Source organism: Mastigoproctus giganteus, chromosome 9, assembly GCF_048544385.1.
Source record: "Mastigoproctus giganteus isolate SK-2022 chromosome 9, ASM4854438v1, whole genome shotgun sequence".
Classification (NCBI taxonomy): Eukaryota; Metazoa; Arthropoda; class Arachnida; order Uropygi; family Thelyphonidae; genus Mastigoproctus; species Mastigoproctus giganteus.
In genome coordinates this window covers 84,246,527-84,269,261 of record NC_143583.1, presented here as the reverse complement: position 1 = coordinate 84,269,261, position 22,735 = coordinate 84,246,527, and the positions used below count along the sequence as shown (strand labels likewise).

At 37.2% G+C, this 22,735-nt stretch overlaps 1 protein-coding gene across 1 annotated transcript in view; it reads right to left on the bottom strand.

Annotated features, from left to right (window-relative positions):
- zfh1 (Zn finger homeodomain 1) overlaps positions 1-22,735 on the bottom strand; it is a 516,729-nt gene that overhangs the window by 113,880 nt on the left and 380,114 nt on the right. Inside the window, exon 4 of the mRNA XM_090381889.1 lies at positions 6,329-6,820. Coding sequence (XP_090238015.1) covers positions 6,329-6,806 — 478 coding nt within the window. The 5' untranslated portion in view covers positions 6,807-6,820. The remainder of the gene's footprint in view (positions 1-6,328; positions 6,821-22,735) is intronic.

Here is a 22,735-nt window from a genome sequence, read left to right as displayed (position 1 = left end):
TGTCGTCCCAACAGGAAGATGACAGCCACAAGTTTACGGCGAGCTTTCCGATGACGTAGAAGCTTCCTCTGACGGAGGATGGAGCGATTGATTGGGGCATGGAAATGACCAAACCCTCTTTCTGGATGAAAGTTAGCGTTATGAGTGGTGTGATTCAGTAGACCTCGGGCTTTTCCAGGATACGAAGTGAACAACGGTGATTCGTCCTTGTTTGCGGGGTAGGGAGGGGGGGGGTGTTCCTATTATTCAAAGTTTCCCACCACGATCTACTTAACGTTAACTTTTCGAAACCTGAACGTGGTGGTAGGGCAAGCGGGGCTCGAACTCTCAAAATAGTTTTCAAAACATTCGAGAAAATTTACCTCTTATGGAAGTTTTGTCCCTCAGAAAACTTTTAAAAGGCTGAAGATTCTGAAAGACCCAATTCCCAAGATTTGGACTTAGATCTATCCAGAGTATTCAAAATCGGGCACGTCCCAGTCTCATAACATTTTTCAATGGAAAAGCACTGTGATGAGTAAATACCTACTGGTATTCAATTACTCAAACAACAACAAGAAAAAATTCCATTTGTTTCTCTTTGATTTTAAATGTAAATTCTGAACCTGGTTTAAAAGGAGGTGGCTATTTCCAACGTTCACACTTTGCTCATTCCTGTCGCAAAGCAAGAGTCTAATCTTTGCTATAGTAGCGATATGTTATCGTAAGATATAACAAAAATTCATCGGATTCTAAAGAAAGGCGCATTATTTTAGTCTGTCTTTCCAGCTAATGAACCATAGACGGCTATGGTGCACTGCTTTCGAGAATCGGGATCATTGGAAGTAGCGCAGACTTTATGTCTTGGTAGCTTACAAGTAAACGGCAAACAGTAAAATCCACTATGCTAGATCCGTTTGGTGGGCTGGAATGAACTTCCCGATACGTATCCCATGAGCAGCATAACAGTCATCGCTAAAACTGACTTACGAAAGATGTCTGGATTAAGAAATAAAACAAATCTTGTGCACTGCGGTGCACACATATTTAAACGTTGTACGGCAATGCCATTATCCTCCGGCCACCTCTCTCTCTCTCTCTCTTTCTCTCTCTCCCTCCAAACTCCGCTGTGCTGCTTACCGCTACGCACAGAGAAGTCTGTTGGGATGGCGCCTGTCGGCTGGCAACGGCACGACGGTAGGATTAAGTCATTTGTTCAATGGAATGTAAGGCCATTTGCCCGAGAATGAAAAGCCCTGCTATGATACCTCTGCCTCACTCGGAGGGTTGCTTCAGCTCCTCCAGCGACTAAACCTAACTGTTTCCATGTAGTCAAACAAGATAACACAAAAGAAGTCCTTTGTAGGCCCATTTTGTCCGCTCCAACCGACGAAAGGGAAATATCTGACGGGGAAAGGCAGCTCGGTGCTGTAAGAAATCGGACCCAAAGAGAGACCTGTCCATTACAGGACCGGTCCTACCCTGGAAAGAGCTGCAGAAAGAGAATCAATCAGTACAGCGCAAATGTCTTCTCCCGAGGGAAGCGGAGAGACATTTCCATAATTGTCTCAGTGGCTGGGTGACGTGAATTGATGAAGCTCGAGCAGAAATGAAACTGTTCCGTATAAAAACACTGTTACTACCGTGTCAGTAGTATCCTGCTTATCGCATAGGTTTCTCTAACAGATCGACATACTTTTAAGCATCGAAAAATGTCCCCCAAATAGGTTTTTTCCTTTAACTGGAGATAACTCTTGGTGTAAAGAATGATAAACTTATACACCAAATAATGAAAAAAAGTAGCTTCGGGTTTTAAAATAAGTAAAACACACGATAAGGAGGCTGCATAATCATCTATACAGACTAAAGTCAAAAAATTCATTCATGTTTCTTTTTATTTTGACGTGTAAATAAGTAAATATGCAGATAGATAGAGAAAGATAAATAGATTTAGAGATATAGAGTAAAAGACACCGTGAATGAGTCAGTAACGTATCAAAATAAAAGGAATATAGAACAGGATAAACCCTTATCTCTGAGGCAGGCTAAACCAGTGCCATATCTTAATAAATTTCTAACTTTATCGACGGGATTCGAACTTTGTTATTAAAGCACACCAACATCAGTGGAAAGCAGAGTCCTTTACGCAGATGACTTCTCCTTGAGGTAACTAATTCTGATTTTTCTAAATAGATATCCGACTAAGACATCACAGATCAAGGGACACCCCTGTCCACTTTAAAGAACATGAATATTATTATAATACGATTTTACCTCTTGTGTAAGTACATGTATATTAAGTTGAAAGACTGTATTTACAAAACATGTAATGAATTTAAAAATTACTCTTCTAAATGTCGAAATTTAAGACAGCGAATGTTGAAAAATTTATGAATCAAAAGCAATTAAACACCGATTCAGAGAAATCACAGAAACAAGGAATTCTATACACTTATCAAAGAGTTCCGTTCAACTAGTCAGCTTTTCTTTGCAGTGTAAAGAAAAGCTGACTTGGATACTGTATCCACACTGTAAACAGTGTGGATACAGTATCCATATGGAATAAGTCTTCAAGAAAAAACAATGTCGCTTTAAAAAGATTCGTTCTTAAGAATACTTTAATGCGGAAATAAATCCTTTTCATGGAATTATTTAGTTGAGAATGAAGTTGTCGAAGCTACCATCGAATAAACCTTACAAAACTGTTTTGGATTTTTTAAATCTAAACGAATATATCTTTTTATTTATACCCTCCTATAGGGAAAAACTATATCTGGCAGAATAGGCTGCGAACAATATCTTTTTTTCCCTTTTTTTGTCTGTAAACCACATTCATCGTGTAAATAACTGTTGAAATAGTATTGAGCTATACATTCTTCATTTGTAAACATTATAGAATACAAAATCTTCCCTATGTGGTACGATATTATTATTTTGTGTTGAAGAAACCATCATGGTCACACTTGTGAGCTTTCGGTCCATACTTTAAAACTGACTTGAAATATTTACGATCTAAACCTCTGAATAAATAATATAATATAGTAAAAATGCTAAACGATTTCATTAATATAAGTGGTAAGTGAATAAAGTATTGTAAATGGCCGATAATTTAATTTTACGATGAAATTCGTCTCCACAAAAATTTCTTATTTTAAGATATGCATATCAGAGAAATGGTGCGCACTGCAAATGATTACAATATTCAATGAACCCAAACATACAAACAACGCAAAGTCGGAGACATATTTTTATTGTACTACTTACTCCCGAGATCTCTTTCCTATGTGATACGGGGGAGAGCCTCTAGGGTATCATTTAATAAATAATGCAGTTTCAATTACAAGCGGCCACTTTCGTCCTCATTATCTTTTGATGCTACTGCTATCGGTGGCTGGTGCTGCTGCTGCTCTGAGATCTCAAGAGCCAGAGATACCTGAGTATAAATTATTGGCGCTTTATAATGATCCACCAAGTGCTATCTTAAATTATCTGGGCGTCTCATTACTGAACTTTACCAGGAAAATTGACTATTTCTCGAATATTTATCAACAAACATTATTTTGCGGGACCTTACTGTTATGGATACTTTAAGACAAGAAAACAATACGTCACTTGAAACGCTACGGCATACATTTCCTATTAGATCATCCAAAGAACATAAATTCTTGAAGAAAATGATACCTGACAACTGTGATTTAAATATTACGTCGTTATAGAAGACATGCACGTGACAGTTAATTACTACGTTTAATGAAACTTTTGAACGAACACTGATTTAGCCAAAACGTAGACAATCATAAAATTCATCATCTTTCCTTATAAAGAAGATTTCTTGGTGTGAACATTTTCAGTTTGGTAAAGAGCAGACTAATTGCTTAAACAGTGCAGGGTATACTACGAAATGGTAACCAAACCTCAAGTTTGGCTACCATTTCGCAGAACACTCTTTGATAGGTGTTTCTCCACCTTGTTTGACCTTCAGACCTATAATTTTGAATACTATTATTTTTAAAACTTGTTTCTGTTTTTTTTTCATTCCTATAAAACTTATTCAAGATATTCAATGCATTACTTATAATTTATACAACTTGAAAGATGTCTTAAACTCTTGATGGCACAGTTTTGTCAAGTGGAAGTTCCCTTTAAAAAAAAAAACAAGATTAAGAATTAATTAATTGAGGGTAGTTCGAATTGTTTTAGGGGAATTTTCCTAATAAGAAGAATCCAGTACAATCCAACTGATCAAGTCTGTGGTGGATGGGGAAGATTATCGGGAAACTCAAAGCTTAACGGATGTCAAGTGAAAAGAAATAAGACGACCATAATTATGGTTCTCTTTCTGCAGAATACCAAGATTTGCTACTATTTACATGTTGACATGTACGGTGGTATCGATCAGTCCACTAGAAAGGCTTATCACTTCGCAGAATAAGGATGCTGGAATTATCTCTCTTTCTAGCCATTATTTCCAAGAAAATATCGATTGCTTTCGGATGCGTCCAAGTTCTTAATAAAAGCTAAATGTAATTATTTTGAATTTCAGGTACATACTTATTGAGAAGCATTGCAGATATGTTAAGATCACAAGTCAAGAAATTAAGAATTTCTTTTGTACATTCACCAGAAAGATGATAATGAACACCAAAAACATCTAAAAAATATATTAGCTGCCTATTGCACTTGCACGCTTCTTCAACATCACCATAAACTACTTTGGGTAGATTCATTAGTCAAGGAGCTGCATTATCTTAAGAAATTCCGCCATTATATGGTGTTTAGATAAACTCCTGCGAAAAAATACTTATGTAAAAAGCGGCAAAATGCTTCCAGACAGCAATTACTGAGTTAAAGATTTTTAACTTTGTGAATATTTAGGTCAAGTCGCTGTAGATTTTAAGTAAGTAAAAACCGCAGGAGTTTCACTTGTGCTTCAATGCACGCGCGATTACGTCAACAATGCATAGATGGCTTGTCCATTCAGCTTTCCAAGTAGGCCATCTCCCGGAGGGAGACTACTACCTTCAACTTTGTACTCGGCGTTAGGAGCGCTGGAGCGAACGAATCTTCCGATAGGAAGCCATGTTCCAAACCACGCGCCACTGCTTCGTCGGACAGGGAACCATGATTCATCTTCAAATGCTTCAGCAGGACATCTCTGACCTGCCAACCGATAATGGCGGGAACAGCGTGCAGAGACTGGTGACCAGAAGCGTCACGGCTTTCTCAGATAGACAAAGGAGTTGTTAGCTACTAGGAGGTACATAAAAAGCATACACCATTGACTGATACGAGCGCCTCTCATCCTTACGAACTCTGGATTGTCTGCTTCTTTCTTCTAGCCAATCTGTACACTACGGTCAGTTAAATACCTTCGTTTAAGAATGGAGTTGATTTGCTTAGCTAGTGTATTATAGTGGTTTGGAAACGTAGCGCAGAAAAGACAAATGGTAGAAGAGGACAGAAGAAGGTGAAAGAAAATGAATTTTTTTATTTCTGTCTATTATCAATAAACAATAGAAAATTATCAATGTTCAGGAGCACAATTCAAGGTCGCTTATAAATATATAATTCAGTGAATATTGAAAACTTAAAAATATTAAACCTCAAGACTACTTCGACTTTTTTCAGAAGCTTGAACATTGATATAACGGAGGAATACAAGAAATCGTCTCTCTCTTTTGTTGGGCATATGATTAAAACAGTTGACCAGTTGAATACTTAGTTTTCTATTTTTGATCTTGTACTTTAATGCCCCCCCCCTCTCTCTCTCTCTTATTGATATACCGTATATAGGTTATATAAAACTATTTAACATGCAAAAAATGAAAAATCCATTTTTTCATATATTTTCAAAGCAGTTTATTTTATAATTTGATAGTGTGTCACTAACGTTTAGCACACAAATTTTTGAAAACTTTCAAAATCAATTTTTCTAAATAACGTATGAAGTGGTGGTTTTATTGTTACATGAAGAAAAATTCGTATATTTTAAATACAGTATTTTTGTAGTTACTGTTAGTACGATACAGCATGAAGCAGTCTTATTTGTTAACATCATTTGAAGCAGGCTTATGGTTAACAATAGGGCCGGTGAGGGCGTAAAGGGCGATTAGCGGAGGTATTGAAGTGCAGGGCGCTATTTAGAGCTTCCTCTCAGCCGTAATACCATTTAGAGTCACCTCTTTCCCCAGGCATTATTCAGGTCCGCTAGCATTGACACTGGGTAACAACTATGAAACAATCTAATAAATGCTGATTAAGGAAAGCCAGTTGGCGAGACAAAAGAGAATGTGGTTATTCAATAAGGGAAGAAGAAAAAAATTTAAAAAATAAGGAAAATAGTGCTCACCATTACCAGTTCCCGGAGATTTTCTTGATTTTTCCTCGGACTCTCCATCTACAGGCTCGGGAAAGATGACCGCGGTGTCACTCCTTTCGAGGTACTCGCGAATCTTTTCCTCTTCGCTCTTGGATTGTTCTTCCTCCTGGCTAACAATAAGTCCATTCGGAATCTGCCGGGGAATTTCGTTTTTCTTATCTCCACGCTGAGCACAACTGGCATGGCCATTAACTAGAGTTGGGGGCACTTGGTTTTCTAAAAGGTCCCTTCGGCCTATCTTTTGTGATCCGCCGTCGGTTGGACTGTATACAGGAGGGGAGGGCATTTCTCTCTTGACACTTACCGGAAGTCTGTCCATTTCGCTAGTAGACTCTTCCGGTCCGGTATTTTCAGGAGTATCCTTCAAGTTATGCCGTGAGAAAGTGGAAGGGGAAGGACTAGAAGAATCTGCAGGTCCCAAGGGATCCAAATCAGTATCTTCTGGCATATTCTCCAGTTTAACTGAAAATTAAAGGACAAAAAGATGGGTAAACTATGAAGGTTTGCGATTAATTAATAAGCATGGCGAAACCTTAATCAAGTTTCCATTTCTGGGTATACAATAAATAGAATAAGAAAGGAACTTATGATTTTTTGAAATACTTTTATTTTGCATTTTTTATTAAAGAGGGTTGTTAACACCATTACAATAAATGAGTTATATTTTCATTATAGAATTTACATTTAAAGAGCACTTTAATGTGCCATTGAGATGCGGGTTGATTCAAAACCCCTGTTAAATCTAGGAGGCGTGTTGGAAAATCAGTATTTAAGAAAAATTCTTATGAGCAAGGGTTTGAAAACACTTTATTTCTTTTCAGTTATTTAAATAAGCTCATGAAAGAAGGAATTTAAAAAAAAAAAATGAAAATAATTAATATTAATTGTAGCTAATGCTTAATTAAACAGCAAATATTTGTCATGATTTCAGTCAATTAAATTCAGTTACACTGGATTTAATTGACTTAAACAAGAATGTTCTAAATGTGTGCGTAAAATTTCCCCCTCGTTTGATAACTTATTGTTCTATACATATATTTAACATTTATTTTTAAAGAAAAAAACATTGTAAGTGGTTTTTCTCTTTTTGTAAAGGTAAAACGGCAAGATAGAAGTTGCTCAAGAGAACTCAATATCGAAGTTATACCGCGAAGTTCGCAATATTTGCATGTCAAGAATGCCTTTATGAAACCAAATACTGCTATGTATCATCTAAACTTTCCTCAACAAATATCACTAAGGTTGGGAAATATCTTTCACTTTCTGTGCAATCATGTCTGTGCAAGTATATAAATAAATAAATTTTCTGTTTATACTCCGGGACGACCTACGCAGAATATTTTTTGACCCCTAGAATATATTTTGCTCCTTAGCAAGAGATGCAACGTAGGTCTCACATTGATCTCTCCCAGATTACTTATTTTGCAGTCCATTCAAAAATAAATAAAAAATGATGTGCTTAATTAGGTGACAATGTACCATTATTATAAAATACAGTACGTTAGAAACTGCATTAAAAAATGGCGGTGTAGGCCTAATGGTATTAATCTCCTGGAAAATATAAGAAATAGTGCTCACCGACTTATTCACAACACGCCACCTGGATATCTTCATTTTACTCTGAGGGAACTTTTATCATTCAGTAACCGGGCGCGAATCGAAGGATGTGTCTAGAAACACTTTTGCACACGGAGTTAATCAACTCCGCTTAACATCTATGTGAAACTTGGTGCGACGGTTGACTGGCGACTGCCTATGCACAGCAGCGGAAGATTTGTAATTTCATCCGGGCTATCTGAACAGAAATCAGGGAAATTAAAAACAGCCCGGCAAGCATATGCTGCAGAAGATGCATTTATGGAGCTGATAAGTCATCCAGAAAGGAGAGTGGGAAGAGAGAAAGAGAGAGATGAGCGGGCGATGCGCTAGTAGCACCTGATGGGATGAGCAGGTAACGGTCCCAGGACAGCAAACCTACCATATTGGTGCTAAATGATGCTTGAACGGAACAGGCGGAAAAACAATAACGGCGCTAAATTTCCAAACCAAATCCAGGCAGTACAGTTGTGGCTATGCTGGTTGGACCAGACAGTGCGTAAAGAGCAGCTGCACAAGAAAGGCTGGAGTCTCTCTGGCAAAAGATGATTCCGACAGGAATTGACGCCGACACCAGCTGTTGGTTTAACAGCGCATCGCTTGTGTTACCTACAAGTAGTTTGTCCGTGGAAATACAAGTAAGTCGGCGAGAGCGGAAAGTACAGAGCTACTTCTATTTCTTTTTTCTTTTTTTTTCCTTTTTTGTGTGTTTTGCAAAAGTTGTTGGCGGTGCAAAGGTAAATGAATACGTGAAACATTGTAAGGAATTTTTATCGCGTGTTCAGAGGTGTATTTGACATCGGGCGTGCTTTTCACTTTGAAATGTCACCTTTGTTAGGTAATATTTAAGAACGAAAACCTTTCACCTTCTTTACGTTTTTTTTTTTTTTTTTTTTTTTTTTGGTATCTCAAGCCACATCCTCTTCCGATCTACAGTATCCAAAAGAAAAAGATGAAATTTTGAATGAAAATATTAAATAAACATTTTGGGTTTTCGAACATTTATTATTAATCATTGATGATCATTCTTAATAGACTATCATTGAAAATTCAGTGATAACTTCATTTATTATTAATGTTTGATAATTATTTATTAATGAAAAGAAAAACAGAAGATAAAAAAAAAAGTTGAGGGGGGGATGATTATGGGTTTCTTTTCACAGCGTCACCAAGTCAGTTGGTCATGCTGTAAAAAGAAACTTGAATTTTTCATTCAATATTAGTTGTTTTCATTATCTTTCCCTAAAATTAAAGTTCTTATAAAAGATATGAAACTTTTATGCATATCTTTTATTGAGTTTCACGTATTTCCATTTTTAAAACAAGTTAATTGCATTCAATGTCCCATAATTTATTCAGATTTTAAAAAAAATGAACTGAGACTACTTTTTCACACACCTAGAAAACGCTGTAACTTTGTTCGTCCTACCCCGTGGACTGGCCCCATAGAAAATGGACTGCGTATTTATTTTTATTATAAAAACGCGTCTAGAAAACTCTCAAAAGTCACTCGTCCAACTCTGGCCTCTGACGGCTAGCCAACAAAACATCAGTTCTCTCACTCAAAGGTTAAGAATCATTATTCAGAACAGTTCAATACTGGAAATACTCGAGATTATCAATGAACAATTGTCTTCGCGGCCAGCACAGTGGCTACAATTACCAGATGGAAAGGATCGAGTTCGAATTCCGTCAATGAAGCGAGGTACTTTTATGGACTTTTTTTAGTGGCTAAGTTAGTAATCTTTGGAGAGGATAGCAAGGTTTTTCACCCGCAAACTCGAGTTTTTCGTCCAGCAGAACAGGAAAACAATCACAGAACCACACAATTTACAGATATAATAGTAGATGATTTACCTCATGTGTAGATGAGGTAAATCTCCGGTGGGCCTAATATGAATATTTTTATCAATGAACAATTATACTGTATTAATGGGCTTTTCTACAATTCATTATTGCGTTGAATTATATTATTACTCACTGATTACACTGCTGATCATGTTAATGATATCTCATAAACTTCTGATGCATATAACAAAGACAAATAGGTGTCTACACCGTGAATTTGGTTGCAATCTTTAATACAGTTCTTTAAACAACTGATCGAAAAATAAATATTTCGAAATTATCTATTATTATCTCTTATTTATTGTATTACCTAGCTTTATTATGTTACATATTTATTATTACTAATTATTCTTCGCACAGAATGAATGGATCATAATCCTAATGCTTAAAATTCCTTTTTAGATTTAGCCATAAATGACTGCGAGCTTCATCTTGTAAGAGTCTGTCCAAATAAATCAAAGATTTAAAATACCATATGATTAGAGTAAGCACTATTGTTACCGAATATGGTAAGTGTACCCTTAGGTATATCAATCAGGTATAGTTCATTTTAGTCACAATGTGTATTAGGACTTGCTCAAAAAATTGTTGGAGAATAAGATGCATTTTAAGTTTGGAACCTTTGATGAAGTTCTATATTCACAATTAGATGGAAAGATGTATTATGTTGATGTCTATGGAGGTCATAAAAATACACATTTTCATTCTAATTCTAAAGTACTAAAGATATTAATTCATCGCGGATGATGATGGCCCAATTACAAGCTTTTTATTGCGGCAGGCTATAGTTCGCGTGCGAAGTTGGTAAAATCGTTTAGATACATGAACCCTACTTCAATTCGTGTGTAATCAGTCTCACTAATTGTGTTGCCTCAATTGCCTATTCTTTGTTGAACAGTTAAGGGATTTTTTTTATTTAGTCAGCAAAGAAAGGGGAAATAAATACAATCAGAAAAATGATAATTAGGATGACATGCTTAGTAAGGATATCATTCGTCATAAGCATCGGTAGTTATTGCATACGCTTCTGTCTATTGCCCGGACGTGGGTTTGTTGCGTAAAATTTTCCATTTCAAGTCCTGGTTCTAAGAAATCTGTTTAAAAAGTTAACTATTAGCTCCTTCTATTCTTTTATGTTGACAATAGCGACTGATTGCAGTACAATTCAACTGAAAAAAAAAGTTTGCTTTGTCTACCACTATTTTGGCAGCATTCAAACGTGAAATCCTCTTAAGATCTATAGAGTTTTCATCTTCCTTCTAATCTGTATTTTATCAGCATTTTTAAGTTTATGTTTATGATATGCAGTTTATTTTTTACTAAATTGGCCTGCGAACTGCATGATGGAAGAAAACAGCAGAAAGTTAGGCAATTTGTTTCAACCAGTTATGATATATGGGAACACGACAGTAACTTGTTTCATATACGATAGATATATTCTCCTTTTTGTGCGTGTGCAGAAACAAATAGGGTGGATGTACGGTTCTTCAAAGGCTCAACAGAGAAAGCCTTTCCGTTATTTGATACTTCATAGTCATAAAATAAAATCCCAGTAGAATACAAACCACAACAGACACCAATTCAAGGCAAGTTTTTCATAAAACGTCTGTCCTATTGTGTAAGTGGTCCCGGCGAAATGCTACCGATCTTGCAAACTGATAAACAAAGACACCGAAACAGATCCACAAGCCATAGAACACTTTCCAAATTAAGGGACCGAAAGAAACAAAAAAAAAACTTTATGATGGCTGTCTATTACTCGAAGCACATTTCATTTTCCACTTGGGCGATACTATAGCGACACGTTCGTTGGACTAGCGGCGCGAGCAGCAATTTAGCCGTCACATGACTTGGAAGTACAATGCAGTGATCAGTCACAGAGTTAGAAAGCCACCAAAACCTTGGCTACCCGATCGGAGTAGCACGTAACGCACAGAGGAGGTGGTCGCAAATGTCCCGAACTAACGTGTAATCTAGTTACTAAAGGAAACACATCCATGCAGAGATTGTCTCTCACCACGAGTAGGCGAACGATGAGGGGAAGAACGAGCGAGAGAGAGGGGGGGGGTTGGCTGGTAAAACAGGGGCAAAGGCCACCAGGGGAAATGGGTGTCCATATTTCATACAGCCGATATGAAACGACCACGCGCAGTAAGCGGCCCTCCAATCGAATTACGAACAATTAATTGCGAGCAGGCAGAGGAACGCATTTACGGTGAAAGGCTTTTTATTAAATTAAGGAGCCCGGCACGTAGCTTGCTAGTGTGGGAATTCTGGGCCGGACCTGGCAACCTTTCTCTTAGCCAGCAGGTAGCCACTTTTATACTGGGTTTCATAAATCATGGCCTGCATCGAATTGCCCGCCTCTGTGTCAAGAACACGGGCTGGACTTAATGGCTTTTGTTTGCGGGAGGTCTTTGTCTATATTTTAATATCGGCCAGGAGGGTAATGCCGAGGTTTCTCTACTTTTAAATGTCCCGTTTTAAAAGGCTCAAAGAATGAATATGATATTAGGTGTACCCTTTTTCGAAATTCAATACGGCCGTCCATTTAAATCTTTTATGGTGCATTTGAAATGATGGTGTTTCTTCTTTTTTCTTTCCCCCTCACTCATCCACCAACCCCTTCTTCCTTTACGCTAAATTCAACTTACTTTGCAGTCTCTTAATTAATTAAAGATTCCAGATTATATTCTTTTGTGATAGTTTGTTTGGAACGCTTTCAGCCCATAGGTTAAAACTGTGCTGAATACAAGAGCGTGATGAGTTATTGTAGTTCCTTGACTCCGCTGTGAAAGCCAATGACAAACTGAGTTTGTATTGTGTTATTATGAAAGCCCCCAGAATGCAGCACATGCCGAGGAAAAATAAAGAATTGCTCCCATTTTAAAAGAATTGTTTCCTGATGATTAGCGATAAGTACAATAGATAGCTAAATAATTTAATATACACCACTAAAGCTTCGTACGGTTTTGATAAATGCTAATCTTTCGCACTGTAGTTCTGCTTTTGGAGACAACTTTGCCTATTCGCTCCCTTTCATTATTATTACGTACTGAGACATACTCTGTGGCAAAGTGCCAAGCAACATTTGTAAAGCTAAGCTTGAGAACAAAATCTGTGTATGTGGACAATGCAATTGATCGAAAGTCGGGATCTGTTGCAATTTTTCTTTCCGTGTGTAGACACTGTGTATACTAAGACATTGGACCATTAGTTACTTTGCGCAAACTACAGATGAGATGTCCGGTGAGCAGTTTCACTATTAATTCACGCTCTTACTCCGTCTATCTATTATGAAACTAAGGCGCATTACTTGATGCTTCTACCCGTAAAAGATTGCAAGGAGAGGCTGTATAGAAATCAATGCATGTTTCCAGTTCGTTTTTCATTTTTGTTTTCCCAAATACTCTCTTCCGGGCACGATGTTTAATTAGAATGTCCTTTGAGTTTAGATGCGAGTTTAGTTATGGAAACTTTCTCATTAAGAACTGTCTAGAAATCTTTGTTTATCTTAAACAGATGACTGCTTCCATAACTAATTTGTTGTATTTGGGGACTACATAGAAGTTGCTTAAGCAATTATCAAAAAAAAGTTCGCTTACCATTATCAAAAAAAAAAAAGGTTGGCTTATCATTATCAAAAAAAAAAAAAGTTATCTAGATGGAAATAACGTTTCATCCATTAGCTGCATAGACATTGACTATTAGGAGTGTATTATCGGGTCTTGGACGAATAGACTGGATCTGAAGATATGTGTATAAGGGAAAATACTTTATATACATAATACATCTGCAGGATGATTTTTAGAAATCTCCTGACGGTTAATGGGCAAGATATCGTTGATGAATTTGATTACTTAGGGTCAAGAATAACTAAAAATTGGGACTGCTCAAATGATTTTTAGTGACGACAGGCAATTGCTAAAACGTTGGTCACTGATCTGATAAAATTATGGAGAGAATCTGCCCTTAAAGACGAAACTGAGAATCATTGATTCGTTAATTTTTCTAGTTGCCACTTATGGATGTGAAGGATGGAATCTGAAAAGAGTTGACAGGAAAAAAAATTGAGGCATTTAAAATGTGGTGTTTCAGGATAATATTGTGTATTTCGTACTTGGATCGAAGAACAAATGAGTGGGTATTGAATAAAATTGGCAGGCCTAAAATTCTTCATAGCATCAGCAAAAGAAAGGTCACGTTTTTTGGTCATATAGTAAGAAGGGAAATTTTTCTGTTGAAGAATATAATGGAAGGAAAAACCGAGGGGAAGAGGTTCAGAGGAAGACCTGCAACTAGGTGGAGGGATGGGATCAGCACACGATCGATGCAGTTGGAGGAATTTGTTGGTGGCCACAACAGCTCCTCAGGGAGCTATGTGACTGGAAGAAGAAGAATCCGAAAATACCTTTTTGCTGAGCTAAAGCTTCTTGAAAATTTGCTACTCTATTAATGTTAAGCGAATAAATCAAAATGAATAGAGGTAATTTAACCCAAGAAGGTGTTTTCAAAAACAGTTTTATATTATTGATTCCTTAAAAGCTTTTATGATATATGCATTACAAAAGGAAACAAATAATGAACCTTTTCGAAGTAGTTGTATACATTTTAACTGATTACAAACTAGAGGCACAGATCTTTAAGTTATTCTTTTATTGACACCTTAATGGAATATCTTTTCCATGGCATATAAGGAAAGAAATTTAAGGAAATAAGGAAAGAAAAAAAAGGACGCAGGACAGACTAGGGTGAGCAGCATTATGTATAATTTTTCAAAACTTAACTCTCGCTTTAACTGTATTGTAAACTGATTCACATGTAACTTCAGTTCAATTATGAATTAACATAAGACATTTATTGACAAAAAACCTATTGAATGTCCAAGATGACACTACCTTAATCGTTGGTTACGTTTTATTCACAATATTGTCAAAGACTTTGTAGATGCCCGTGGCATTTGCAAGGCAGAAAGTTCTCAAAGGAATATCAGAAAACGAATGATATTCCAATAGAATTTTAGTCAGTTAAACTGTAAGACTTTCATATTTGAAATATATTAAGATAAAGGCGTAACTTTGATTTTAACTCCATCAAATATCTAAAAAGATCTCCCTTAAGAATTTTGAACTGTAATATTTTACGACCCCAATAAACTTAACTGGTTCTCTGATTTCGATGCATATCCGTTAGTTCACCTTTAGTATTTCATTCATTTTAATCCTAGTGATATTTCATATTTGCTGATTTTTTCGATTTTCGATAAAGATTTCATTTATTTTTACCAAATACAAGGGATTCCCGCAATTAGAAGTTCTGTGGAATGATGGTGATGCCACCGATGTAAGACAGATCAGTTACAATCAGAATTAATAACAGCAAGAAGATATATAAAAATGCAGGGGCAAAACTACTATACTACCAGGTCTGCCAGCAGAGGGAGCTGGCGGATGGTTGGATTGACATGATTGCTAAACAGCATGGAGGGAGGAATAACTAGCGGCTTCGCCAACGTGGTTAATAAAAACTTATTACAGAAATTCGAGTTACTGTTTATGCCTAAATGAAATTTTTATATACGTAAAATACTAATTCATTTTTAAAAGACAGCAATATCAAAGAAAATCTGTAATTAACACAACAATAAGAAGAAAAAAAGGATATCCAGAACCAACTCTTTCCAATTCTAGAACAGCATATGGGTTTTAGATGACAGCGCTGATTTTAGAATTAGAACCCTTCTTATTTACTGGTCTCGAATTGGGGATGCTGGTGTGGTCAGCTCAAAATATGTGATAATTACGTGGCTTTTTTTACAGCACAAAGAAGAGGGCGATTATTAAAGATGTTGCAAGAACAAAAAATGCAAACTGGTTTACTATTTCAGTCTCTGAAAGATAACTCCATAGAGGGAAGTCTTCGGGGCGGTTTACAGCTAGTTCTGTCTGATCACAAGAAACGCGGTAAACCTTAAATCGTTTATAGAAAGACCGCCTGTGAAATTACAACTTCAGAAGTTGGAGAAAAGCCAACGATTTTATCACAGTTTCTTCACCTAAATGCTTTAAAGATCAACATCATATAAAATTACCTAAATAAGATTTCCAAGGAAGAGGGCGCCTCAATGCCACCAAGTCTCACTCCTTATCACTGCCTCATTGGACAAGAGCCAACAATACCTGACGGCGTGTCCAGCGTCCACTGTCGGAACTCCCTCACTTGGCCCACTTTTCTCAGTTTGTTGAGAGCTGTACCGTGAAGAAAGCTTTTATATGAGCGATGGAAAAGTCCACAAAAATGCGCAAGAATTTCGAGCATGACCGAGCTTCGGCATTTCCGGTAAGCTCAAGAAAAAGGGCCACCACACAGATATATTCCATAAGATTTACAATTATTTTTATCCCCTAGATGGTGCTCATCTCAGAGCCTCCTCTCTATTCGTCCGGGCCTTTAATACGAAGTCGTAATGTATGATTTACGTTAACGCTGTCGGTCAATTAAGTGATTGCCTCAAAGAAACGCCTGGCTACTTCACTTAACATTAACGCGGCCACATGCACAGCGTGCATTATGAAATTGTAGATTCCGTGGTCCTACACTTACGGGCGACGCTTTCAGTGGAGCAGCGTTGTTAACCTAACAGCGGGCAAAGAAATAGTGTCATCTCAAGAGCTCATCTACACATGTCACTATAAAACACGTGCGACTTAAACCTTCCTCCACCACAGAGATGCACGCAGCAATGCAAGAACGGGGAGAGTTGGGGGGGGGGATGAAAGGTTTCTCGTGAGACCCCATAACTATATGAAGCAAACTCCCCCGTCACTGGCCATGGGTAAATAATGCATTTACGGCGAAAGTGGACGGGAATCAAGTACAGCATCCGACAAGCGGCTGTCAGCGCGAGCCCAAAAACCATAAATTTGGGTGATTATCATCACCATCCCTTGGTTGCTACGCGTATCGCGAGAGGGACCAGCGTAAAGATACGTGACCCCCTCCGACGGTCGGAGGACTTGAACGAAGGATCAATCTGCAGAGGACAACGTTAAAGCAGTTAGTGAGAAAACCATTAGCAATGGATTTCCCTCCCCCCACCTACGCCGACTCCTTTCCCTTTATTTACTTAACGCTGAAAGACCATGAGTCACTGCACATTCCAATACACATGGAAAGGGATCTTGAAGTTTCCGGGAAAGGGGAATGATTCATTCCACCTATAACGTAAATAACTTCAACCCTTCCCCTCGGTGTTTACACCAAGGTGTGCTTTAGACGGGGATCTCTATTAATCTCTACCCTCCAATCCAGTTAGGTGGCTCTCTGGATTTCGATGAACATCCGTTGGCTTTCTCGTTTCATCCCGATGATGACTTTTGCTGATTTGTTCGATTTTCGATAAAGATCTCATTTTTATTTTTATCAAAGCATTCCTTTAACATTAATACGTTCTAAATATACTATAAAATAACGTTATTTAATCATAACATGTTATGTTATAGTTATTTTATAAAATTGGAATACGTGAAATCGCTGGAATACGCTGATGAAGTTAGCCTTTTAGAACTTACTATTCATTCGATTTAGTTCAGCCTTAAACTAAACAGCGCACAGTAGTTACTCATTTGAAGAACAGACTTTGAATCCATATTTACATGATGAGAAAGTGGTGGGAAATATCTACTTCTTTTGATACAGCAAGTTATTCGTAACAGCTTCAGTGATTGCTTCCAAACCACCGGATTTAAATCGGGAGCTGATGCATGGTGTGTGGAAGGAGAATAAATTATATATTAGATACAAAAACTATTTGTATTTGAAAGATAACTGAAATATTTTAAGTATTACACTTTCTATCTGTAATCATAAAAATACAGTCATAGCTTTTAGAATTAAAAAAAAATAGTTTAACTGCTACTTCAAAGGAAAGGGGGAATTTTATAAAATTATTTATGAACTGTACTCATCACGATGAATTTGTCAACATCCGCAAAGACCAAGTTTTTAAAATTAATAAGAAAACTGTCTTTATAGTGTACAAGGAAAGACGCGTTTCCCTTTTCTGACTAGAATAAATATATGGATTTCGTCAGATATTTCAAACATTATATCCCAAAATGAGACAACTTATTTGTTTATAGACATAAACCTAGTGCAATGTATCCGAAAGACAGAGAGAGAGAAGAGGACGGGGAGGAGACTCACTGTCATCTCTATCTCTCTCTCTCTAATCAGTGAGTCATCAAATTACAGAAACCACGACTTCCAAGAAATGAAGCCAGTTATCTGATTTGATCGATATAACTACTGGAACGAATCGACGTATATTTATCACGATTGACAATAACAACAGTTATATAAAACAAATACAATAGCTAACTTAAGAAAGCCTAAAGTGATCTATCTAAAATGGATGATTTCTCAGCACAGCTAATAACGTTTAGACTCATTTGTAGAGAGAGAGAGAGAGAGAGAGAGATGCTGTAACATCTTTCAGAAAGTCATCAGTAAAAAGGGATTACTATCTATTGCTTCTGAAAATGTAGATATATGGGTCTTATACAATAATTAAACATAGAGCCACTGATAAAGGAACTATATTAGCATTTTGTAAAGATCACAATTGGGCAGTCAATACATTTATTAGCCCTGCAATTAAAATACCGAGGTCGATTAATAAAAAATCGAATTATAACAACCATCTTTATCTGTGATCTTAAATAGCATTTTTTACGCTCTCTTAACAACAGATGTCAACTGATCAAAATCATCCATTATAAAATAATGCGTACTCTTGCTAAAGCAATTAGTAATACACAATAAAAAAAACAGAAATAGGATACAACCATTCTGTGTCCTTGGCGTTAAAGCATGGTTACCGTATGATTAATAATATCATCAACGAGGTCACGTGACAGTATTAGGGCACGATACTTATCGTAATGCCAAACAAGCCTAGTGAATCACGAACCCAAGAGAATGATTAATATTGGCATTTTTTCTGATAACATTCATCATTATATTACAAGAGCGTTAATTAAATATACAAGCATGAAGTCGTAACGTAACTTAACCAATAAAGCTTCTATTATTTTATTCTTGTTCGATTAAAAACCATATCCAAACAAAAACTATGGCCATAATCTCTGAAAAGAACTCTTCTCTATTGTTATTAAAAACCTAATGACTGCATCCGAAATCCTTTGCTTTTGGGTTTCTTTCAGAGATGTGTATGAGTAATACAAAACTTATGTAAATCAAATTGTCGAAAGTAATGATTTTAAAATCATTGGCACGTTTCACAGAATAGTTAAAGGATAATTGGTTGGGTATTTATTACGAAAAGCATCCTGCTGGCAGAGTGCCAACGTTGCTCTAGATAAAGCGTTCCCATTTCAATTCTAATTAGAATGTTCCGGTTCCCTTATAATCATTTGAACAAAAATACCATTTTTCTTGCTTATAGTACATGAACTAAATTTGGTTTTGTTGCTGTTGAAAATTAACCGGATAGAACACACACACACACACACTACTGTATTTCCAAATATAACAAATTACTTTGCATTATCACTTAGATAAGCAAGATGCATTTATCAGTGGGCTAAACTCTAAACGTTTATTGGGGGTACACTCTAATTGCTCACTGTAAACTGTTTTCCTACCTGAAGAGAGAAAAGAACTTTTATTTGAGCTGTTTGCAGTTTCTAAGTAAATTCATAAGTAAAATAAGTTAAAAACATTGAACCAACCGATTTTTTTTTATCGAAAGCCAGAAATTCGGATTATTGGTTCATCTAGGGGTCTTCATAGTTTCATGCTTGTAGTTCACGTAAAGAAACAATGGGTATATCTTTTTCTTTTTCCAGGGGATTCATATTTTAACTTTTTTAAAAAAATTATTCTTTTATTTATTATTTTTTAAGTAAAAACGAAATGCGACCATATCGCACTTAGATGTTACTCCAGCAAGTGTAATTCAAGGGGCGTTCTGCAGATTCCGATTATATCCAATAGATGGCTCTGGTAGTAGGTGATACTTTTACATTTCGTTTGTGGTTCCCACAAAATATTCCTTCCCCCCTTGGTATAATCATCGTCATCCTCACACCGGATGGAAAAGGTCAGGGTTCGAATCCCGTCAATGACCAGAGGAATTTTTATGGGCTTTTTTTCACAACGTGGCCTAATTAGTCGGTTTCGGGCGAGAGTAGCATGGTTCCCCCCTCGGAAACTCGGGTCTTTATATATGTGGATGGCATAGTGTCGATGTCTTAGGATAAACTTTATGGATTTTTTCCATGAATGTTATACCTGTAGATCAAACAGAATTAAACGGAAATATCCTAAAATGCGTCCAAAGTCCTATTATTATACCTGAAATTAGGATTCTATCTAAAATAAAATATTTCTAAATTTATATTATATACAAATTACACAAATTACTGTTCTATTAACTAATATCTTGCAGTTTGAGAAAACAAACATCTTTTGCAAAAGTTCAAATTATTTTATTTGAAATAGTCATTAAACGAATATGTGGTGAGACAAGGACCAGGTATATAACAACAAAGGCTATCAATAAGCAATGTCTGACTTTTGTATCCAACAGGTCAGCCTGAATTTTTCATGGTTTTGAGAGTAAAAGTATCGCGACATAACAACCATCTATCAGGTACAGTAATAATAATTATGCAGTCAACCTAGAGAACGAACAGGGGGAAGGCTGAGGGAGCTCATGAACGTGTTAAAAATGCAGTTAGAGCATCAGACGAATCGTCGCCCATCAAAGGAGGAGGGCTGTAAACACACTAGTAATCAGTCACAGTAAAAATTTGCCCCTCAGCGGCCCTACATGTCTTAAAGTCAGTTTCTGACAAAACACAATAGAGAAGTCCCCCTGGCTTGCGTGTCAAAAGCCTGGAGTCTAAATCCTACAGCCTTGGAGTCGGCTGGTGACACTCCCCGCTCCACTGTCATCCAGAGACGCCAGAAAGTTGCCAGAGTCCCGAGAATTAATGCCCAGTCCTCATCCCACAATGGAGGCGGCGTCGGTTCTGTCCTTACAGCGCGTGCGATCATGCATTCACAATCACCCTGTGTGTATTCGTTCACAGAGACGTGCGCCGGAGTAAAGGAAGTGTCAAAAAGTGCTGCTCAAGAAAGATGTGTCCTGCATTTGGTCCGCTCCGAGTGTTCCGACTGCACACATGGGCGGTACTTAAAATTCAGTTAGTTGAAAAGTCGTGCTTTTCAAATGAACGGCTGACATGGCCCACACCACAAGATCACCAAAGTGTGGGAGGCGGGAGGCCGCTAGAGCCACAGGAGTCAGAAACAACACTAGGCGCGCGATCATCAGGACATTATATCATCCCATAACTGCCTTTACCATTTGGTCGGAAGAATTATCGTTTTTTATTTTATTTTTTCCTACATGCTTCTGTCTTGGTCGAATGAATTTAGAATAACAGCACTGCAATATACACTGCAAGAAATGTAGGCCAGTTTTGTTCCCCGTTTCCATAGTCATGCTCTGTAAAATTCTAAAACATGGACACTGCGCAGCATAAACAGCTACGAACACAACGAGGACGGGAATGGGGGGGCAAGGATAGGGAAGTGGGGGAGGAATTCGCGATGCAAGTGCATTGTTCATCCTGGGGTCTTTCGTTTTCGGTCAGATGCGTGACCTCGTTCTATCTCGGGTGGCCATGGCACTGGAATAATTGTCGTGCTTTCACCATAATGACCGCGGAGGTATCTTTGTAGCTGGGTGAGAAAAACGGTTCGCAAGATAGCATAAAAGCTAACAGCTTTTAAAGAGAACTACCCAAGCTGTAATAAGATACATATTAAAACCGACTCTCTTTTAGACACATCTGTATTTTCATTCTTTATCTCTGCTACTTTCGTTGCATGAGCGAGTTCGCTTTAAAGATGAACGAATGGTTCGAAACAGGCCCGTCTTAAGTTTCCATATCATCAGGAGAGAGAGAGAGAGAGAGAGAGAGAGAGAGAGAGAGAGAGAGAGAGAGAGAGAGAGAGAGAGCTGAAACAGATATAGAGATGAGAGAAGAACAATAGAGTGAAAGACAGAGAAAATAAGATTAGAGGAGAAAGATAAAAGCGTTAGAAAAGGCGAAAAACGAAAGAGATAAAGCAGAGAGAGAGAGAGAGAGAGAGAGAGAGAGAGACAGACAGAGAAAAAGAGACAGTGAAAGAAAAAAAGGAAGGAGAAAATACGAATGGAAAGAGAAAGAAGAGGGAGAGAGAACTGAAATGGATATAGAAGTGAAAGAAGAACTGGGTGAAGGAGAGAAAAAAAGGTTAAAGGAGAAAGATAAAAATGTGAGAAAAGGCGAAAAGAGAAAGAAATAAATAAGAAAAACAAAGAGAGAGAGATAGGGGAAAGGAAAAAAATGGTTTCAGAAAAATAAAAAAAAAAAGAAGGAACATAGAGAAAGGAAAGGGAAAAGACGAAAGAGAGAAAGAATTAGTGCGAGACAGAGAGAAAAGAAAAAAAAAAGTGGAGAAAACAGGAACAGGAAAAGACAGAAAGAAGAAGAGAGAAATAAAGAGAAAAGAGAGAGAGAGCCGTAGAGTTATATTAAATCTATTTTACAACGAATCCCTATAATATGGCCAGGTACAAGTTGGAGAAGGCCGCCGTAGCCTAGTGGTCAGGCGCGCGGGTGCATAAGTACACGTGCCTTGAGTGACCGGGGTTCAAGCCCGTGACTGCTGAATACGGTGCTGTTTCTTGTATTCTGTCTATCTTGTTAACTCCTCTGACTGTTTGGTCGTCCCGGAGTATAAACGGAAAATGTATGTATGTATGTAATTCTGATCTCCTTATTCCGAAGTAACATTATGATACTTTTTCAAAACCATTTTCTATAAAAATTATGGTTCAAGAACAAATTAAAAAAA